The sequence below is a fragment of the Macaca thibetana genome, chromosome 17 (assembly GCF_024542745.1).
Source record: "Macaca thibetana thibetana isolate TM-01 chromosome 17, ASM2454274v1, whole genome shotgun sequence".
NCBI lineage: Eukaryota > Metazoa > Chordata > Mammalia > Primates > Cercopithecidae > Macaca > Macaca thibetana.
Window position 1 is genome coordinate 9,593,454 of NC_065594.1, and position 21,943 is coordinate 9,615,396.

At 43.2% G+C, this 21,943-nt stretch overlaps 2 protein-coding genes across 17 annotated transcripts in view; one reads left to right on the plus strand and one right to left on the minus strand.

The window, feature by feature from the left end:
• ALOX5AP (arachidonate 5-lipoxygenase activating protein) overlaps positions 1-21,943 on the plus strand; it is a 734,005-nt gene that overhangs the window by 436,219 nt on the left and 275,843 nt on the right. The window lies entirely within an intron of this gene.
• Positions 9,135-21,943, minus strand: part of HMGB1 (high mobility group box 1) — a 979,364-nt gene continuing 966,555 nt past the window's right edge. For 11 of the 16 annotated variants that reach the window (XM_050766938.1, XM_050766933.1, XM_050766939.1 and 8 more), the window contains exons 2-6: positions 14,019-14,100; positions 11,759-11,922; positions 11,439-11,584; positions 10,763-10,937; positions 9,135-9,779 (exon numbers count right to left, since the gene is read on the minus strand). In XM_050766938.1, coding sequence (XP_050622895.1) covers positions 9,603-9,779; positions 10,763-10,937; positions 11,439-11,584; positions 11,759-11,908 — 648 coding nt within the window. In that variant the 5' untranslated portion in view covers positions 11,909-11,922; positions 14,019-14,100 and the 3' untranslated portion in view covers positions 9,135-9,602. Of the gene's footprint in view, positions 9,780-10,762; positions 10,938-11,438; positions 11,585-11,758; positions 11,923-12,716; positions 12,956-14,018; positions 14,163-16,362; positions 16,373-21,943 lie in introns of those variants that run through there. The other 5 variants (XM_050766929.1, XM_050766928.1, XM_050766936.1 and 2 more) reach the window with 4 other exon arrangements.

The window sequence follows — 21,943 nt, forward strand, 5'->3', positions numbered from 1 at the left end:
TGTATGAAAAAGATTCCTATGGGGTTGTCTAGAGGATAAATTATATATAATTAATTCAGTTTCATGTTGGCCTACTGGCCACTATTAAATGAAACGTGTATGCCTTGAAAGAATGTTGATCTACGTCTTGGTTTTAAAACAGTATGTGAAAATGTTGTTATTTAATCTTATTTAAAGAAAAAAAATCTGATACAGTTACTAATTAGTAAGTTTTGGAGATTATGTAGGTTTTTACAAGGTACAGTGACGCAATGAAGTGAAAAGCAAAAAAGCTCTAACGCTCTTGCAAAAGTTTCAAAGTTTTTCTACCCATTCCAATTGATCTAGGCATTCACTTTTTGCAGTTCTGCAATTACTTGAATATAAAAGCTCTTTCTGTTAATCTCCAACCTGAAAAGTAGTAAGGTAACAGAAGTATAAAGGGGAATGGACATTTCAATCCAATGGTTTTCCAGGTTTTTCAGGCTTTTTATCTGCTTGCTTTTGAAGGTTTACTCCTTTCACAATTCCCCCCACTGTTGTAGGCTCGAACCTTTATAAAATCTTAGAAACCATGACCCTATTTTGTATCCCTTATATGTAAAATTGTCTGAATAGCCTTTTAAAAAGTTGTTACCTTTGCGTGAAAACTTTCCAAAGGTAGCTCGGTAAAATTCACCAAATGTGGCTCATCTTTTGATTCAGTGATTTCACTTTGAGGAATATATTTATATCCTAATGAAATAATTATGGGCAAAGGTGTGAGCATAAAGAAGGGGTAGTCATGTTACCCTTATATGTAACAGTAAAAAATTATAAACGAAATGTCTAATAATATGGAATTGATTTAATAATTTATGGTATTTTACATTCAGGCACTAAAAATAATGCCTAGCAGAATACGAATATATGATGACATAGACTTTTTTAATATTTATATTTATTTACTTATTTATTTTGAGATGGAGTTTTGCTCTTGTCCAGACTGGAGTGCAATGGTGCGATCTAGGCTCACTGCAACCTCTGACTCCTGGGTTCAAGCATTTCTCCTGCCTCAGGCTACCGAGTAGCTTACAGGCGCCCACCACCATGCCCAGTTTATTTTTGTATTTTAGTAGAGACAGGGTTTCACCATGTTGGCCAGGCTGGTCTCGAACTCCTGACCTCAGGTGATCCAACCACCTCGGCCTCCCAAAGTGCTGGGATTACAGGTGTGAGCCACCGTGTCTGGCCGACTTTTTTATTTTTTTAAAGACAGAGTCTTGCTCTTTTGCCCAGGCTGAAGTGTAGCGGCACCATCTCAGTTCACTGCAACCTCCACCTCCTGGGTTCAAGCGATTCTTGTGCTTCAGTCACCCGAGTAGCTGGGACTATAGGCGCATGCCACCATACCCGGTTAATCTTTGTATTTATAGTAAAGACAAGTTTCACCATGTTGGCCAGGCTGGTCTCAAACTCATGGCCTGAAGTGATGCACCTGCTTTGGGCTCCCAAAGTACTAGGATTACAGGTGTGTGCCACTGTGCCCAGCTGACATAGACTTTTGTTCAAGATAGACTGTGAAGTAGAAAAAGTAGCTTACAAATGCAATATTTGTAAATTATTACCATTTTTAACAACATATATATATGTATGTATATCTGTATGCACACAACACTACAAAAAGACAACTCAATTTAAATATGGGTGAAGAACTTGAATTAGTTCTCCAAAGAATACAAATGGCCAATAAACACATGAAAAGACAGTATCATCAGTCATTAGGGAGACACAAATCAAAACCACAATGAGATTCCACTTCACACCTACTAGGATGGCTATAATTTTAAAAAATAGAAAATAGGAAGTGCTGGCAAGGCTGTAGAGAAATTGAAACCCTCACACATCATTGGTGGGAATGTGAAGTGGTACAGCTGTGGAGAACAGTTGGGCAGTTCCTCAAAAAGTTAGACATAAAATTACTATATGACCTGACAACTCGACTCCTAGATATATACCCAAAGAATTGAAAACAAGAACTCAAACAAATACATGTACACGCATGTTCATAGCAGCACTATTCACAATAACCACAAGGTAGAAACAGCCTAATACCTTATCACTGGATGAATGAATAAGGAATTATGGTATATACACACAATAGAATATTATTCAACCTTAAAAAGGAATGAATGGGCCGGGAGTGGTGGCTCAGGCCTATAATCCCAGCACTTTGGGAGGCTGAGGCGGGCGGATCACCTGAGGTCAAGAGTTCAAGACTAGCCTGGCCAACATGGAGAAACCCCGTCTCTACTAAAAATACAGAAAATTAGCCGGGCATGGTGGTGGGTGCCTGTAATCCGAGCTACTCAGGAGGCTGAAACAGAATTGCTTGAACCTGGGAGGTGGAGGTTGCAGTGAGCCGAGATTGCACCACTGCACTCTAGCTTGGGTGACAAGAGTGAAACTGTCTCCAAAAAACAAAAAACAAAACAACAAGCCGGGCGCGGTGGCTCAAGCCTGTAATCCCAGCACTTTGGGAGGCCGAGACGGGCGGATCACGAGGTCAGGAGATCGAGACCATCCTGGCTAACACAGTGAAACCCCGTCTCTACTAAAAAATACAAAAACATAGCCGGGCGAGGTGGCGGGCGCCTGTAGTCCCAGCTACTCGGGAGGCTGAGGCAGGAGAATGGCGTGAACCCGGGAGGCGGAGCTTGCAGTGAGCTGAGATCCGGCCACTGCACTCCAGCCTGGGCGACAGCGCGAGACTCCGTCTCAAAAAAAAAAAAAACCCAACAAAAAAGGAATGAATGACTAGGTGTGGAGGCTCACACCTGTAATCCCAGCACTTTGGGAGGCTGAAGCAGAAGGATGGCTTGAGGGTAGGAGTTTGAGACCAGCCTGGGCAACATGGAAAGACCTCATCTTTACTAAAAACTTAAAAATTAGTCACACATGGTGGCATGCACTTGTAGTCTGAGCTACTGGGGAGGCTGAGGTAGGAGGATCATTTGAGCCCAGGAATTCAAGGCTGCAGTGAACTCTGATTGTGCCACTGTATTCCAACCTGGGTGACACAGTGAGAATCTGTTTACAAAAGAAAAAAAGATTAAAGTACTGATACATGATAAATGTGAATGAACTGTGAAAATATTACATGAAGTAAAAGAAGCCAGACACAAAATGTCACATATTGTGACTCCATTTACATGAAATATCTAGAATAGATAAATCCATAGAGACAATGTAGATTGGTGGTTGCCAAGGGCCAGTGGAGAAGAAAATGGTACAGGGATGCCTTTTTGGGTGATGAAATCATGCTGGAACTAGATAGAGGTGATGGTCGCAGAACATTTTAAATGTACTAAATGACACTGAACTGTTCACTTTAAAAGGTTAATTTTGTTATATGAATCTCACCTTAATTTTTAAAATCTATCTCTATATATCTGTATCTATATATATTACATGTTATATATAGAAACTGGCCTTAGGAGACACATAATGTGGTAATAGTCTTGCTGACTGATAGAATTATAGATTTTTGTTTTATTTATTTTGTTTCAATAATATAAGTTTCATTCATAATAAGGGCAACCGATTTTTCAAAAGTTGTAGTCGTGTGTAGCATATTGCATCTTGCTTCTGCTTCCAGAAGATCAGGCTACCGTCCTAAGCCCCATCTATTATTTCAGTGATTACCAGCCCTTTAGAATCAGATGGCCTATAACTTTCTACATGACTGGGAACATTTTTGTTTGGTTTGGTTTGACTCAGTTCAGAAATGTTCTGTCTAAGTAAATCAAAGGAGAAAGCCAGAGAAGATCCTCAGTGATGGCAGACTGTACTGGCTATCCCCGCATAGCAAAAATTGTAGCCATAGCAGGAGAACTCAGGCCTGGAAGTGAGGGGCAACGAGGAAGCTTTCCAGCCTCTTTGTTGCTGTCCTTAAGGGAAGGGGAAGGAGCTGACATCTTTTTTGCACCTACTGTGAGCCTGGCGCTGCTGGAGTGTTTTGATACTGCCATTTGTCCTTGAGCAAGCCTCCGAATCCCTACGGGCCTCTGTCCACTACTCTGTAAAAATGCACAGATTAGACTACAGTAGCCCTTAGAGCCCGTTCGCCTCTAATGTGCTAGGACCCTACACTAGTGCTATGCCTTATTCTGTCCCTCCCTGAAAAGAGGCTCTCTGGTCAGCCTCTCTGCTTCTGAGCCTAAGTGTGCCTAGCCCCATTCCCTGTGTCCAAGCCCCAGCCAGGCTGATTCCAGATGGCAGAGCGAGGCCTGGGGAAGTGGGGCTTGGGGTGTAGGCGTGGGGGAGCTGCAATATCTTTGCTCTGAGTAGCCTCCAAGTTTTTACTCTTCATCTCTTCCAGGGATTACGGTGGCCCCTGAGGCTGTGGCAACTGAGCATCTTGTTTTTCTTTATCTTTAGGAGCACTCTCTCACACTCAACAGATCCTTATTTTATTTTAGGGCTTTTTATTCTCTTACTTGGTTATGCTCAGATCACTTTATAAAATAAGCTCTGATTGAAACCCAATAAACAAAACTAGGGTACAGTCAACACCTGTGAAGAGGAGAAAAAAAACCCAGAAAGCAAAAGCTAACAAACAAAATATGGTAAAGCCTCTGTTGAGAGATTCTATGTAATTCTAAGGAACTAAGCTTAATTTCACTTTAAGCATATAAATACAATTTCATTTATAAGCACATTCGGAGTATGTCCTTTGCCATAAAGTATCATCTCCAGCAAGGAACTGGTGAACTTTATTCCTAAGGCAAATCCTCAGAATCCATTCTGCCTTTCCAAATACCTGTCTCCCAATGGCTAGTATCTGGGCCACACATGTCTTCTTTCACTACACCTTATTGAACGACTTGCTTTTCCAAAACTGTTGGCTGCAGCTTCTGTAAGATTGATATACAATCTCTGCTAGAAAAGACCCTCTCCAGAATAAAACAAACCAAAAAACTACCACACACTTCCATTTAGGAAAGAGTATATCAAAATGGGAAAGAACCTCCTCATTTTCACACAGTGGGTTACTTATTTAGTTACTGCAGTAACTTGAGAGAAATAGTTTAGCAGTTTAGGCAGGGCACTGTGGCTCACACCTGTAATCTCAGCAACAGGGCTGAGGAGGGAGGGAGGATAGTTTGAGAAATAGTTTAGCAGTTTAAATAAAGCAGTGGCTTGACCTAAGAGTCTTTCAGTTGACTCTGCCTGTGCTTCTTATTCTGGTCAGGTAGCTCTGGACAAATGACAGTATTTCAGTATTTTAATTTCTCATTTTTAAAAATTGAGTCATAGAGCCAAAGAAAAGCCAGTAAAAATATTAATTGCAAAATCATTGTTAAAATGTTTCACAGCATAAATACAGCTTTTGTGGGCGGGGGGCAATTTATCAACATCTTCCAAAATGTTAAATGCAAATGTCTTTTGACTCAGCAGTTCTACTTTTGAGGTATCTGAAGACCCACACATGCCTGAGAGAAATGGACAGATGTTCAGTGCAGTACTATTAAACAGTGAAAAATAGGAAACAATCTAAATGTCCATCAGTAAGGGAATGAGAAAAAGTATTATGGATCATATACAAGTGAGATCGAAAAAAGAAAAAATATATATTATGGAGCACCATACTGTGGAATGTCACGTGACTGAATTATGTGACTAAAGAGAACAATCAATATGAGTACATAATTTACAGTTATCTCTCTAATCCCTTTTCCACTTTTTAAAATGGTATTTAGTATATTCACAAAATTATGTATTTTTAGTAGACAAGGTCTCACCATGTTGCCCAGGCTAGTGTCAAACTCCTGGCCTCAAATGGTCCTCCCTCCTCGGCCTCCCAAAGTGCTGGGATTGTAAGTGTGAGCCACTGTGCCTGGCTTTCCAGTGATTTTCTGTTTCTGGATTCTAGCGTGTGCATACCTTTGCCCACCATTGCTCATGCTCACTTACAGGTTTATTCATATTATTGCAGATTTTATTCCTACTTCCTTTTCAGCGGATGCCCAATAAATTCAACTATTTAAACTAGGCACAGTGGTGTGTCCCTGTAATCCCAGCTACTTGAGAAGCTGACACGGGAGGATTATTTGAGCAGATTCGGAGACCGACCTGGGCAACACAGAAATTCTATGTAATCTCTCATGTCAAAATAAGTAAGTAAAAATTCAACTAATTAGAAGGTCCAAACCAATTGACATGCCTAAAGACATCTAACATTTCTTCCTGGTAGAGATTATGTCTTAGACTGAAACCCCCTGGAAGACGAGCATTACATATTCTGGAGTGTGGCATATTATGTTTTTGTCATTCCATGTCGTATGGCATTTCCTTCATGATGTATTGTGAAACAAGCAATTCTAGAACAGAGCAACATTTTGCCTCATTAATCTGGGAGCAACGTGGCATAGACCCAGGGAATTTCCCAAGTTATGGCAAGTGTCAGCACTGCCTTGGTATTAAAAGGGGACAAGAAAACGAACCACCTTCCCATCTTTTGCTGGATAGCCAATGAAATCACTTTCTGGCTTTAATCTAGTTTTAAAAGGCATTTCAAGGGCCATTTGAAAGTGACACAAAGCACAAATATGAAAAATTCAAATATCACACTGTCTAATAAAAGAGCCTAATCACTTTAGCAAGTTAATTCTAAGACTTAAGCTGTGTACAGTGTGTGCAAATTTGCAGATACCTTACCATCATATTCAAGTGTCTTACTGGTACTGAAAGCTATCAGACCCTTTCAGGAGGAGTGTTGTACCAAGCAGACTTAAATGTGAACTTTCATCAAGAACCCTTTCAGGAGGCATACTGTACCAAGCAGAACTAAATGTGAACTTTCATCAAGGGCTATGCGATGTCAAGCAAGGTAGTGCCCATGTTATTTCATTCAAAAACCACTGTTGTCTCTCCTGTGATTTTCCACACAGTTAAATCCTACAATGTCTGAGCAATGGTTACATTTCCTTTAGTAAGGGAAATACCTGTTGAATGGGTTTGTGTCACATGGGCGCTTTCCCTATCTTTATCATTTAACCATTACTCCTGGGGTACACAGGACACACAAATTTCATTTTTCAGATTTCACTTTAAGAAAATTAATAAATACAGCAAACATTAACAACACTGTGATGGGACGATCATCAGAACTAATGATAACTAATCAGCAATAGCTCTCAACCTTTGCACAGCAAAGTTAGGAAATTTGACTCGTTAATCAATATGCCATATGCCTCTTTAAAATGCAAAAAAACTAAGACATACATCTTAATTAGTTTTAAAAAGCATCTTCATTTTAAAAGTTGGCCCAATTAATTATAGATTGTTTAGTCTTTTCTTAATGTCAACAAAGTCTTTAAACCCCACAGCACTGTAACTATCTTGGCATTAGAATAGTTTCTATACACTTTCTAAAAAAAATCATCTTCAGTTACAAGGTTTTACACTTATCCAAATTGCCTCCCATTTCCATTTACTTGAGTTTTAGACATCCAACTTCTAGGGGATACTGTTGGAACACCAAACCAAACTATGCTAATCTTCAGATTGAAGAGGGTTTTTGTCCATTTTCTTAAGATCTGTGGTCAAGAATAAATCCTAAAAAACTGTTCCCATTCTCAACATCTTAAAAAAATGGTAGCTGTCAGGAAATACCTACTAAAGTTACAGTCTCCTTGAGCCAGAATTCATTTTAAACCAATCAGAATTACTACTGTTGACAATGGTTATTTCTATATAGTAGAAACTTCCATCTAAATCAGATTGAGTCATTTGTTCCTCTTAACAAAAAATCTGATGTTGACACAATTTCAGCCTATCACTAACCCTGCTTTTCACTTGCATGTATCTTTTTAGAAATCTTGTTTAAATCATTCTGAAAGTAAAACTAGTTTTTCCTCATTTATATATAGCACCGAGAGTACTTGCAATGTTTGACAAAACCTTTTAGCAGCCCATTAACCTATTTATAAGCATAAAGTGAGTATTTTTAAAGGGAAACTTTGCCATCCCTTATACTTATTTAAAAGGTACTAAGAGATATTATTAGAGACAAGATTTAAAAATATGTAACAAAATCTTAAATTCTTAAGTGAAAGCCATTTAACTAATATTTAAAACCTCTGCAATTATTAGTTTATTAGTATCATCCAGGACTCAGATGTTCAGTATTCCTCCTGAAATTACATAAACAAATGCAAATGGAAAGAATCCAAGTCAAAATTATATAACAAAACAGCACTCCATCACAAAAGCGTGTAAAATTACAAGAACGCTATTTTAAAATACTGGCACTTTAAGAAAACGATAATCTCGAAAAACCACAAAATTGCCAAATTGTTCCCTAAACTGCTAAGCAGATAATGACTAATGAGTTTGTTTTGTAAAGAAAAATCATTCAAATCAATTGAATAATTCATACTGAGATGCAAAGTTTAAGTGTCTTCTTTCCTCCTATCTACTTCGATTTATAAAGGGGCAAACCATAATATAGGAAAATACACCCTATTTTGAATGTGGCATCTTCATTTTAAAAGCTGGCCCAATTAATTAAAAATACTTGTAATGGAAAGTCTCGTTTCCTGAGCAGTCCATATTGAGATAAATGGAAAAGATATCTATAGCCAGCATTTTCATAGTCTTCACTGAGACTAATGTCAACAAAAAATTTAATATGGCAATCTTGTATTTTAAGCTCACGCTTTTGGGGATACATTCTCAGGTCTTCTTTAATGTGGGAACTGCAAAATATAACTGCCATTACATGGTAATGGGAGTTAAAGAATAGAGTCCTCATGTAAAGGTTAGAACATACTTTTCTATTAGTCCTTCAAGGACAGACTTTCAAAATGTTTGATTCTAATAATCCCATGCTTTGAGTAGACTGATTACTCTTCAGTTTGTAAATGTAAGTGGGCTATGTGAAATTTCTTAACTGATCAAGATTTTCGATGTTCAGTTATGGATGAAAACTATCTCAACTTAACTTTACCCCCATTATGGTATGCAGGGTGTGTAGACAAAAGCTTTTTATTAGCTAACTATATGAAAGGATAAACACTGTAATAATTCATGTGATTCAAAATGGGCAAAAGCAAAAGACTAGCTTCCCCTCAAGAAGAAAAATTTCAGACCTATGAAAAGGACAACAATACTAATAAAAAAAATTGTATTTACTTAGAAGCATTCAGAATGTCAACAAAACAGCTGCAACTTTTTTTTTTTTTTTTTTTTTTGCAATTACAGAGTGGTATTCAGTTAACAGAACAACAATTATTTCGTATAAGCTGCATCAGAGACAACTGAAGATGAAAAAACTACCATCCCCATATATAACTAATTTGTGCTGTGCACCAACAAGAACCTGCTTTAAATTTCCATGCCAATTTACAACCCCCATACTGTACCAGGCAAGGTTAGTGGCTATTGAAAATACCACCAGGACAGGGCTATCTAAAGACACATTCGGTAGTGTGTTAACTATACAAAAAAAGACACTGTACAGTTTAAAAACAAATCTTACACAGCCTTACATTTCAATTTTTTTCTTTAAAAGGAGTGAGTTGTGTACAGGGGGGTTAAATGCTTTATAGACAAGAAAAAAAAACTGCGCTAGAACCAACTTATTCATCATCATCATCTTCTTCTTCATCTTCATCTTCTTCATCTTCCTCCTCCTCCTCATCCTCTTCATCTTCCTCATCTTCCTCCTCTTCCTTCTTTTTCTTGCTTTTTTCAGCCTTGACAACTCCCTTTTTTGCTGCATCAGGCTTTCCTTTAGCTCGATATGCAGCAATATCCTTCCAAAGCAAAGGGAGGACAAAACAGTAGGGAAGAAAAAAACATTAAGGGAAGAAATAGAACATGGCAGAAGTTTATGAAAGAAATCAAGATTCTAGTTATACCAAAATATCATGTATCTGTAGATCCACTGCAACTCCAGAAATAAGTAGAACTTCAATAAATGAACATAAAAATACAAGATTATAACAATCTAGTAGTTGCAAAGTTATGCCTCATTGAGGTGCAATTATGTACCACATCCTAACTCTATTAAAACCAGAATGTAGAGACTTTGATTAAAGGGTAGACACTGCCACCTTCTGAATGCAAAAAAGCACTCTACAGGTTTACACTGTCAGACCCTAATCCTTAGAAGAACATGTTGTCTTAGGAAAAAAAAAAGTTAATTTGTCAATAACCATGCAATTAGGAGGTTACGAAACATCTAGAAATAAACACTTTTCAGAATGACTAAACAAGCTGAAAATTAAGTATTTAATATTTCAATTTACTTAACTGTAAGAGTTATAGATTTCCTTAATCTTATTAATTTATTGGACAGAGCAGCAGACTTGAAATTTAACTTAGTGATGTTGTGGTTTTTTGAATATCTAAAGGAAAGGAACCTAAATGTTTCAGGATATGATTAAAAAAAACATAGCCTATATTACTTTGTCTAGCTTATTTCTGTACTGTATGCCAAGCCATTTAAAAATAACTCATTTTTGACCTGAAGTGACTATCAACATTTTCATCAACTTCAAGATACTGGGGAATAACAAAACCAACTTAAATGTACACAGCCTTTGTCTGAGTCTTAATTTAGTCAAAAAAACCGATTTGGTCCTCTGTATTCTCTGAAGGATGAGAAAAGACTTATATCAACAGCATACTTAATGTAGCTGTTACACTAAAAACTTATTACACCTCAAACTAAGTACAATCATACAACATCTGGCGTACTCGTCATCATTTTACCAAGCAAACCCACACTTCTTACCTTTTCGTATTTTTCCTTCAGCTTCGCAGCCTTCTTTTCATAAGGCTGCTTGTCATCTGCAGCAGTGTTATTCCACATCTCTCCCAGTTTCTTCGCAACATCACCAATGGACAGGCCAGGATGTTCTCCTTTGATTTTTGGGCGATACTCAGAGCAGAACAGGAAGAAGGCCGAACTAAAAAAAAAAAAAAGAAAAGAAATTAAATTTAGGATTTTAAGTTAACAGACCACAAAAACAAATAGTATCAAGTGTACACTGCATTGCTATTTAAAGCTGCCTGTGAATTTCTGTGATGCACTGAACAGGGTGCAAATACTATAATATGCTAATATCCTTCACAACCAAAGCTTAATTTACAACTATTTAATTTATACTAACTAGAGCCTCAGATGAACATTCTACAATTACACTATTTCAGAGACAGAGTATTTTTCAAGAAATAAAAGGACCAAAGGAAATACACTGGGCAAAGGAGACCAAGTGTCTAATTCAATTGCTCTGGTAACACTCCCACCCGACAGGAATTTTATAGTATTTAAATATAACCAGTATGAACACGTATTAGCTAAGAAACTTTGTACACTTACACTCTAAACTGACAAAGTAGCTTGCTAAATTTCTCTCAGATTCTACTGTAAACCGTGTCTGGGAAGTAAAAACAGGCAAGATACTCACGGAGGCCTCTTGGGTGCATTGGGATCCTTGAACTTCTTTTTTGTCTCCCCTTTGGGAGGGATATAGGTTTTCATTTCTCTTTCGTAACGGGCCTTGTCCGCCTTTGCCATATCTTCAAATTTTCCTTTCTCTTTAGCAGACATGGTCTACAAAATAATTATTTGTAAGTTTAAGTTGTAAAATTTAAGTAAATTATTCTCAAAACCAATGTCTTTTGCTATGTAATAGCGTGACACTATGAGAGCGCCAACTAGACTTTTGCATCCTCAATTGGAAATTGTCTTTTAATTACCTTGTTACCATGTTTTAAGCCCTCTTACCTTCCACCTCTCTGAGCACTTCTTAGAAAACTCTGAGAAGTTGACTGAAGCATCTGGGTGCTTCTTCTTATGCTCCTCCCGACAAGTTTGCACAAAAAATGCATATGATGACATTTTGCCTCTCGGCTTCTTCGGATCTCCTTTGCCCATGTTTAGTTATTTTTCTAAAAAAAATAAATTATCTGATGTTAGCAATAAAATTATGACACATAAGAGCTTGAAGTACTTAGGAAGGGAATGAAAACCAAGGTACTGGTTATTTAACACAGTAGTGACATCAACCTCCGTGAAATCAGACAAGAATATGGCCGAGAGATTAAATTCCTTGAAGGGGCTATGCCAAGTAAAAACAAAACAAAAAAACGGTCCTTCAGGGCGATCTTAAGAAGTCTAGACACAAAGATATACCCATACAGTATTCCCTATCTATCCCCCTGAGTCTGCTCTGAAGGAGTAACTGGTCACTTAAACGATTTTAAAATCTAGAACACCCTTTTAAACCAACCAAACCAAAGGTCAGAAAACATGCTGCCAATTCGTGGATTTGCACTACTAGGTAGGGAACAAACAAGGGCCTAAGCGAGTCGACTCTTCCTAATTATGGACCTTTAAACAAAAAATCACCATGCACCGAAAGTTTTCAAAAACACCCTCTTTGCATAAAACTTTGCTCCGAAGAGGGAGCTGCAGCCAGCTCCGGTGCTCGGAACCCGGCTGGAGGGTGGCGGTGCCACCGCGAGGCAGCCTCGTTTCCTATCGGTTTGGCCCTGAGATGTATTTCTGTTCTGACTAAACACGTCCGGTCTGAAGTTTCTCCGAGTAAACAAGGATGAGGGACAAAAGCCACTCCTGCTCGTGGCTCGGTGGCCCCCTCCCCCAACTCGGGGAGTATTTTTTGGAGCCGTGAAAGTTGGGGTGCCTCCCGCGCGGGGCGAGCCCCCCGCCCCCAGAACTTCACCGGTGGCCGCGCGGCCGACGCGGCCCGGCTCCCAGGCCCGAGGCCGCCACGTGCACCCGGCAGGCCCCGCAGGCCCGCGCCGCCGCCGCCCCCATTTTGTCAGGCTCCGCGCAGGGAGAAGCCCCGCTCGAAATGGGGGCTGGCTCCGCCCGCGGCCGCCGGGGCCGGCGCGCACGGAATGGCCGCTGCGCGTCTTCCCCGCCTGCGCCGCCGCCGCCGCCGCGAGGGCGAGCGCGAGCGAGAATATGGCTCCTTCCCTTTGTGTGTGTGTGTGTGAGTGTGTGTGAGTGTGAGTGCGAGGGTGCGGGCGCGGCGGCGGCGGCGGCGGGCGGGGTGCGCGCCGCGCTCTGGCGCACACACTCGGCCATTACGGCCGGGGGAGGGGCGGGGGGCGCGCGGCCGGGCCCTCCCCTCCGCGCCGCTCCCCTCCCCCCGCCGCGGTGGGGGCCGCCCGAGGGCCCACCCGCCCGCCACTCCCCGTCTCCCTCCGCGCGGGCCGCGCGCCCCGCCGCCCCCGCACGGGGAACGCGGGGCTGTGAAAAGAGAGAGGAAAAAAAAAGTTGCCTCGGAACTGCTGCGCCCAGCTCCCCCGCCCGCCCGCCTTGTTTTCTCTCCAGCCAGCAGCGCCGGGCCCGAGTCAGCCATGTTCCAGCGAGCGCAGCGGCGCCGCTCCCCCCGCCGCCCGGCCGCCGCCGCCGCCGCCGCCGCGCCCGGGCCGAGGCCGGCCGGGCCCGCACTGCCGCCCCCGGGCCCCCGCGCCGCCCTCGCCCGCCGCGGCGCCCCGCCCGCCCCGCCGCCCGCCCGACCGGCCGCGCTCCCCGCTGGCGCCTGGCTCGCTGCGGCGACGGCCAATGCAGCCCGGGGAAGCGCCGCCGCTGCCCTCCCGCCGCCGAGCCGCGCCGGCCCCGCCGCCTCGGCCGCGCTCCGCGCACGCCGCCCGCCCGAACGCCCGGCCCGAGGGCCCAAAACACGTTCAAAAATTTTTTAATTAAAAAAATTTTTTTTTTTTTTTTTTTTTTTTTTTTTGCGCCAGTCAGCGCGGACGCCGCCGGGGGTGGAAACTCGCGGGGCGCGGGGCTCCCGGCGCCTCAGGCTGCCTGAGGGCCGGGGCTCCGGCGCGGGGCAGCGTTCCCGGCGCCCGGGCAGAGGCTCGCTCCGTGCGCAGTTCCCCCCACGGTCCCCCCTCATTTGCCTTTGTGTGGATCCTGACCCGCCGGCTCCCGGCCGCGGGGATCCGGCCGTCGCGCGGGCTGGGGAGCTGCCGGAGGCGCTCTCCCCGCCGCGGCGCTGCCCCAGACTCACCCTCAGCGAGGCACAGAGTCGCCCAGTGCCCGTCCGGCTCTCACTTGCCCCGGCGCTGTCTCTATGGAGCTCAATGTACTGCAATGGCTGTGAGAGCGGGAGCCAGACGCAGCCTCCTCACTCTCTCCGCTCTGTAACATTACTCTCCAGCCAGCGCGGCTCCTATTGGCTACCGCCAACTCACGGGGCTCGCTCATTGGCCCGATACCTCCCATTGTCCTGACCAGAGCCCGTTTGCTATTGGCTGTCTCCGGGGACACGTCATCAAGGATTGAAACAGCGCGCAAATCTGAATGTGTGTGTATGCCGGGCAAAGAGGCTGAGGCGGGAGAGGCAGAGGCAGAGGCAGCAGCTGCTACGGGAAAGCAGAGCTCTATGGTGTATGTGTGCATGTGTCTAACCCAAGCCAGCCCCACACCGGAGCGGCCGCCGGAGCGAAAAGGGCCTGACTTTTCCACAAGTGTCTCCAACTCCTCAGGCAAAAGAGACACCCACAGGTCTCCCCCCCCCTCTTGCCCCACATTCACGCCCAAAGCCGTTGAGATAAGAGGCCCCAGGCTTTTAATGGCCCTTAAAAAGTGAGGGGGACACTATGGGGTCATGTCCCCTGAAAACGGGGGTCTCTGCTGGTGCCGAGGGGCGGAAGCCGCCGAGCCTCTAGCCCCTCAAAGGTCTCTGATTGCGTTACACTTGAGGTCTCTGGAAAGGCAGGGCTTCTGTAAGAAAGTGACATGATCCAACCAGCCGGGTTTAAAATGCCCCTTTTCTGGGCTCATAAGCCGTCACGTCAGGCTCGCTGAGCAGCTGAAATCTTGAGTCACTGAGCAGGCATTCAGTTTCACCCTTTTTCTTGGTTTGATCGAGTTTCACAGCATGTCTAGAACTTTTTATTTAAATACAAAGCACTGTCTTAACTTCCTGGAAATCAAATAATTATTCCATGTAATTAAAGAACAGCCACTTCGTTTTGATATGGGGTACTCTAGCAGGAAATGTTTGTGAGGCCCTGGTAGAATTAGCAAATTCATTAGAGACCACATTCTAAACTGTTTGGCTGTTTTATTTGGCTTGGTGTGGATTACTGTTATAATCAAACGAATCCTTGTGATGCTATCTTTCCCTCCCATCACACCACTTAGTGCATCCATGTAACCGCTCTAGGATTACTGGAGTTGTAGGTATACGGTTACCCGAAGGATTAGATGCAGGCAGAGAGTGCATGTGCCCAAATCCACAGGCTATGGTTTCTCTAACTCACCAAGCTGACTGGTATTAATAGACATACTTAGGTCTGTAGAGAAAATGTGCGGGCTGTAGTGCCCAGTTCTGAAGACTCTACAGTTATATCAGTCCTTTATGAAACTACTGTCTATTCCTTTTAGCCTGAGCAGACCACGCCCCTATTCGGTTATAACAGACTTCCCTTTTTTTCACTCTCTAATGGTATTTTGTGCACTTCTAAATCCAACAGCCAATTCCTCCAAATGTAACAGATCAAAGTTGGAATAAATCACCTACGTCGTGTTAATTTGATTTTCTGTATTGCTTATAAGCATCCCTAACCTAATTTATTTCCTCAAATGTATTAAACTACTTAAGAGTAAGCTTACATAACCTTTCCTGTTTTAATGTTGATTTCTTTTTTAAAAGAAAATATACTATTGGTCTCAGGGATTATAGTCTCAGTGAATGGACAATATATCACACACGCACATGAAAAAGACTATAATATTAAAGAGGATATAAATTGGTATACTGCACATGCAGTGTTTAAAGAGAATATATCTAAAGTTAACTTTTATGTTATTTTCACACATATTTACTATCCTCTGCTTCCCTCTACTAATCACTCAAATTTTATATTTCATTTAAATCTAGATATGTATTTCAATACTGTCTTATCTTCTCAATGTCTCATATTACAAAATATTCATGAGAATGATTAAGATACTTTCAATGGCATCCATGATATAAAAATTTGATGATTAGTTGAATATGGCACTATCAGTATTTTCCAGGATCAGTGTTGGCTTTGTACTGGCACGGCCATCCACTTGACTGGTTGTCTATACCAGCTTGCTCCTGCCAGGGTGCATTTATGGCCACAGGACATCTTGAGAGCAGTGGACCCACACAAGGTTTCTATTTTGACAGGATGATATGGTGAGTAATAGGCACTGGAATTAAATAGACTTGGGTGCAAATCCCAGCTCTGCTACTTACTAGCTGTATGATCTTGGGCAAGTTTTTAAACCTCCATGCTTCAATTCTCTCAGCTATAAAGTGGAGGGGACCATGGGGTTGTAAAGATTAAACTTTTTTTTCAGGTTTAAAATTATATAGACCCCCTCAATCCCACAATTTAGAAAACCTCAAGTGCAGTTAACCTTGAGTTTTTCTTCATATTTTGATCGTATATGAAGGCAGTGATTGCAAAGCTAGTGAAATTTGGTTTTTTGTTGTTGTTGTTGTTTGCGACAGAGTTTCGCTCTTGTTGCCCAGGCTGGAGTGCAATTGCACGATCTCGGCTCACTGCAACCTCCGCCTCCCAGTTCAATCGATTCTCCTGCCTCATCCTCCCGAGTAGCTGGGAATACAGGCACGCGCCAACACGCCTAATTTTTTATTTTTAGTAGAGATGGGGTTTCACCATGTTGGTCAGGCTGGTGGTCAGGCTTGAACTCCTGACCTCAGGTAACCGCCCGCCTCGGCCTCCCAAAGTGCTGGGATTATGGGCGTGAGCCACTGCACCTGGCCTTGCTTTGTTTTTTTAAAATCCTAACCTCAAACAATGTTAATCTTCCCCTAGTCTGGTGATGGTACCTTTATTTATTCCCAAGTTTAACAGAGGCTGTGTCAGAGAGGAGAGTTTAAAAACCATCACTTGCAGGCACTTCATTTCTTATACTTGATTTTCTGTGATATAGGCAGGGAAGGACATAAAAAAGAAAGAAATTTTAAAATAAAACCTACATCTTCTAGCTCTAACCCCACAACCTTGATGTTCACTTATTAGACCCTTTTCTTCTTCCACATGAATCCTTAGTCACAAGTTGACATATTTTACTTTACAGTTATTGGGTTTTTATTGTTATTGCTTTTGTTTTTTTCAGACAGGGTCTCGCTCTGTTGCCCAGGTTGGAGTGCAGTGGCAAGATCTGAGCTCACTGCAACCTCCACCTCCCAGGTTCAAGCAATTCTCATGCCTCAGCCTCCCGAGTAGTTGGGACTACAGGCATGCACCACCAGGCCCGGGTAATTTTGTATTTTTGATAGAGACAGGGTTTCACCATGTTGGCCAGGCTGGTCTTGAACTCCTGACTTCAAGTGATCTGTCCGCCTCGGCCTCCCAAAGTGCTGGAATTACAGGTGTGAGCCACAGTATCCGGCCAAGCTCTTGGGTGTTTTATTCCAAATTACAAAGTCATCCAGTTGAAAAGCCCTGAACACCCTCTCCCATGCTCAATTTAACCAACTGAATTACAGATTGTCATTAATATACTTTATGGCCTTCCTCCATCCCCCCTAGGATAGGGGTAGTACCTCTTTTCTGTAATCCTGTAATATTCTGTATATTAATTTCTGCAATCACAACTGTGGTTCTCCAATTGAATCTGCTTGTCCCACTGCACTGTACACCTTAAAGGCAAGGACTCTATTTTTTTTTTTTTTTTTTTCTGAGACAGGGTATTGCTGTATTACCCAGGCTGGAGTGCAGTGCAGTGGCACGATCACGGCTTACAGCAGCCTTGACTTTCTGGGGCTGAAGCCATCCTCCCACCTCAGCCTCCTGGGAAGCTGGGACTACAGGTGAGAGGCACCATGCCTGGCTTATTTATTTATTTATTTATTTATTTATTTATTTATCAAGACGGAGTCTTCCTCTCTCACCAGGCTGGAGTGCAGTGGCATGATCTTGGCTCACTGCAACCTCCGCCTCCTGGGTTCAAGTGATTCCCCTGCCTCAGCCTCCCGAACAGCTGTGACTACAGGTGTGCGCCACCACGCCCAGCTAATTTTTGTATTTTTAGTGGAGATGGGGTTTCACCATGTTGGCCAGGATGGTGTTGATCTCTTGACCTTGTGATCCGCCCACTTCAGCCTCCCAATGTGCTGGGATTACAGGCATGAGCCACCGTGCCCAGCCCCGGCTAATTTATTTTTATTTTTATTTTTTGTAGAGACAAGGTCTCTCCATGTTGCCCAGGCTGGTCTCAAACTCGTGGGTTCAAGTGATCTTCCCACCTTGGCCTCCCAAAATGCTGGGATGACAGGCATGAACCACCGTGCCCGGTCCTGGCTATTTTTTTTTTTGTAGACACAGGGTCTCTCCATGTTACTCAGGCTGGTCTCAAAGTCCTTGGCCTCCTGAAATGTTGGGAATACAGGTGTGAGAAACAGAGCCCAGTCCCTATCTTTGAGTCCCAAGCACCTAGCAGAGTACTTGGTATACAGCAGGCACTAAATAAAGCCCACTGCATAAATGAATTAATAGCTGAAGGAGTACATATTGCAAATTATTGTTTTAACCTTCCTCTTCTATCTTTAGATCTAAAAGCATTTAGGTCTTTCTAAATCAAAAGGCAGGAAAATAGAATAAGTGAATGTTAGGATACTAAGATTGAGGATAGGTGCCAATTACATCTCATTGATGTAACTTAAAAAGGGGGAGGCACAGCTGGAGGGTGACAGGGGATCTCAAATGTAGAGAAACTCATATAGTCTAAGCATTTACCAGTTCCCAATTAGGCCAAGATTATTAGGTAGATACAGGGAACTATGGCAAGCCAAATTAGACTATCACAGAAAACTGCAAGATTGTCTGCCCAAAGATTGCTACCAATGGGCTGTTTATTGTTTTGTTTTGTTTTATTTTTATTTTGTTTTATTTTATTTTTGAGACGGAGTCTCACTCAGTCGTCCACGTTGGACGGTAGTGGCGCGATCTCGGCTCACTGTAACCTCTGCCTCCTGGGTTCAAGCGATTCTCCTGCCTCAGCCTCCCAAGTAGGTAGGATCACAGGCGCGTGCCACCATGCCCAGCTAATTTTTGTATTTTTAGTACAGACAGGGTTTCACCATGTTGGCAGGCCGGTCTTGAACTCTTGACCTTAGGTGATCCACCCACCCCGGCCTCCCTAAGTGCTGAGATTACAGGTGTGAGCCACCGTGCCTGGACTTATATATATATTTATTTTTAATTAATTAATTAATTTTTTGAGACAGAGGTTTGCTCTATCGCCCAGGCTGGAGTGCAGTGGTGTGGTCTCAGCTCACTGCAACCTCCACCTCCTGGGTTCAAGCAATTCTTCTGCCTCAGCCTCCCGAGTAGCTGGGACTATAGGCACGCACTACGGTTTTTTGTATTTTTAATAGAGATGGGGTTTCACTATACTGGCCAGGCTGGTCTTGAATTCCCAACCTCGTGATCCACCTGCCTTGGCCTCCCGAAGTGCTGGGATTAAAGGTGTGAGCCACCATGCCTGGACATATTTATTTATTTATTTATTTTGAGACAGAGGCTCGCTCTATCATCCAGGCTGGAGTACAGTGGTACGTCTCAGCTCACTGCAACCTTGGCCTCCCGGGTTCAAGCAATTCTTCTGCCTCAGTCTCCTGAGTAGCTGGGACTACAGGCATGCTCCATGGCTAATTTTTGTATTTTTAGTAGAGATGGGGTTTCACTATATTGGCCAGGCTGGTCTTGAACTCCTGACCTCATGATCCGCCTGCCTTGGCCTCCCAAAGTGCTGGGATTACAGGTGTGAACCAGCATGCCTGGTTTATTTGATTTGATTTTTAATTTTATGTTTGTCTCCCATGTTCAACCAAACCAATGGGTTTTTTGTTTGTTTGTTTGTTTTTGTTTCTGAGACAGAGTTTCACTCTTGTTGCCCAGGATGGAGTGCAGTGGCATGATCTCGGCTCACTGCAACCTCCAACTCCTGGGTTCAAGTGATTCTCCTGACTCAGCCTCCCAAGTAGCAGGGATTATAGGCATGGACCACCACGCCTGGCTAATTTTATTTTTATTTTTATTTTTAGTAGAGACAGGGTTTCACCATGTTAGCCAGGCTGATCTTGAACTCCTAACATCAGGTGATCCACCTGCCTTGGCCTCCCAAAATGCTTGGATTACAAGAGTGAGCCACCATGCCTGGTCTTTTTTTTTTTTTTTTTTCTGAGATGGAGTTTTGCTCTTGTTGCCCAGGCTGGAGTGCAATGGCCCAATCTTGGCTCACTGCAACCTCTGCCTCCTGGGTTCAAGCGATTCTCCTGCCTCAACCTCCGGAGTAGCTGGAATTACAGGCGCGCACCACCACACCTGGCTGATTTTTTGTATTTTTAGTAGAGATGGGTTTTCACCATGGCCAGGCTGGTCTTGAACTCCTGACCTCAGGGGATCTGCCCGCCTTGGCCTCCCAGAGCGCTGGGATTACAGATGTGAGCCACCGCGACTGGCCACCAATTGGCTTCTAAAACTTAAAAGGTGATCGGGTTTGGTGGCTTATGCCTGTTATCCCACTACTTTGGGAGGTGGAAGCGGGTGGATCACTTGAGGCCAGGAGTTCAAGGCCAGCCTGACCAACAGGGCGAAACCCTGTCTCTACTAAAAAGGCCAAAATGAGTCTGGGTGTGGTGGCGCATACCTGTAGTCCCAGCTACCTGGGAGACTGAGGCACGAGAATCACTTGAACCCAGGAGGCAGAAGTTTCAGTGAGCAGAGACTACGCCAAAGTGCCACAGAGCGAGACTCTGTCTCAAAACAAACATACAAATAAAAAACTCTGATGTAAAAAAATGCAACATGCAAGGCCAGGCACCGTGGCTCACACTTGTTGTAATCCCAGCACTTTGGGAGGCCAAGGCAGGCGGATCACTTAAGGTCAGGGGTTAGAGACCAGCCTGGCCAACATGTCGAAACCGCGTCTCTATTAAAAATACAAAAATTAGCCAGGCATGGTGGTGCACACCTGTAGTCCCAGCTACTCCGGAGGCTGAGGCATGAGAATCACTTGAACCTGGGAGACGGAGGTTGCAGTGAGCCGAGATGGTGCCACTGCCCTCCAGCCTGGGCTACAGAGCAAGACTCTGTAAACAAAATAAAACAAAACAATACAGAAAACAACAACAAAAAAAATGCAGACTGGGAGCCGTAAGTTTTTCATTGGCTGAAGAATATTGACTTCTCCCAGTGCAATGAGTCCTAAAGTCAAGCTATGATTTCTCCTGTCTGCTTTGCAAAACGGGCCAGTTTCGGAAAAGGAGAGGAAACACTAACCCAAAATGTCTGATGAGGTCAACCATACTAAGGATCACATATACTGAAAACTTTTTTTTTTTTTTTTTTTTTTTTTTTTTTTTTAGGGCGGTGAAAATAAAGGAACGAGGCATTCAGGAAAAGAAGAGAGCACAGGTTTGTGAACTCCAGACTAGAAGCAAGCATACTGATATCCAATTCCCTCAATTCACTATGCATGGATGTCTCATAGTCACCAAGGTCTGTGCTCAGTTTCCTCAACATTGCCTTAGGGCTCTCGCTACCTTAATCTAACTTGAAAGGATGTTTCATGACTAAATGGATAGGCAAGAAGAAAGACCAGAGGTGAAAGACAGGGAGGTGGTGCTATATGTATTTATGTATGGAGAAGGAGAACCTCTTCCCCCCTGTTTAAGTACCTCCTGCCTCAGCCTGAGTTTTCTGGGGGGAATCAGCAGCTACACTGTGGGCAGCATTGATGGCTGTGGCACAGAAAATTGTACTAAAGCTAATTTTTATCAATAATGTCTCTAGAATTGGATTATTTTACTGGTTAGGAAGGGGAAAATATCAGACCTTTCCTTAAGAGGCCTATCTTCTGGTTAGTCAAAGAATGGTACACATGATGAGTGGAAAACGTAATAGTAAAAGTTCTTACAGAAAG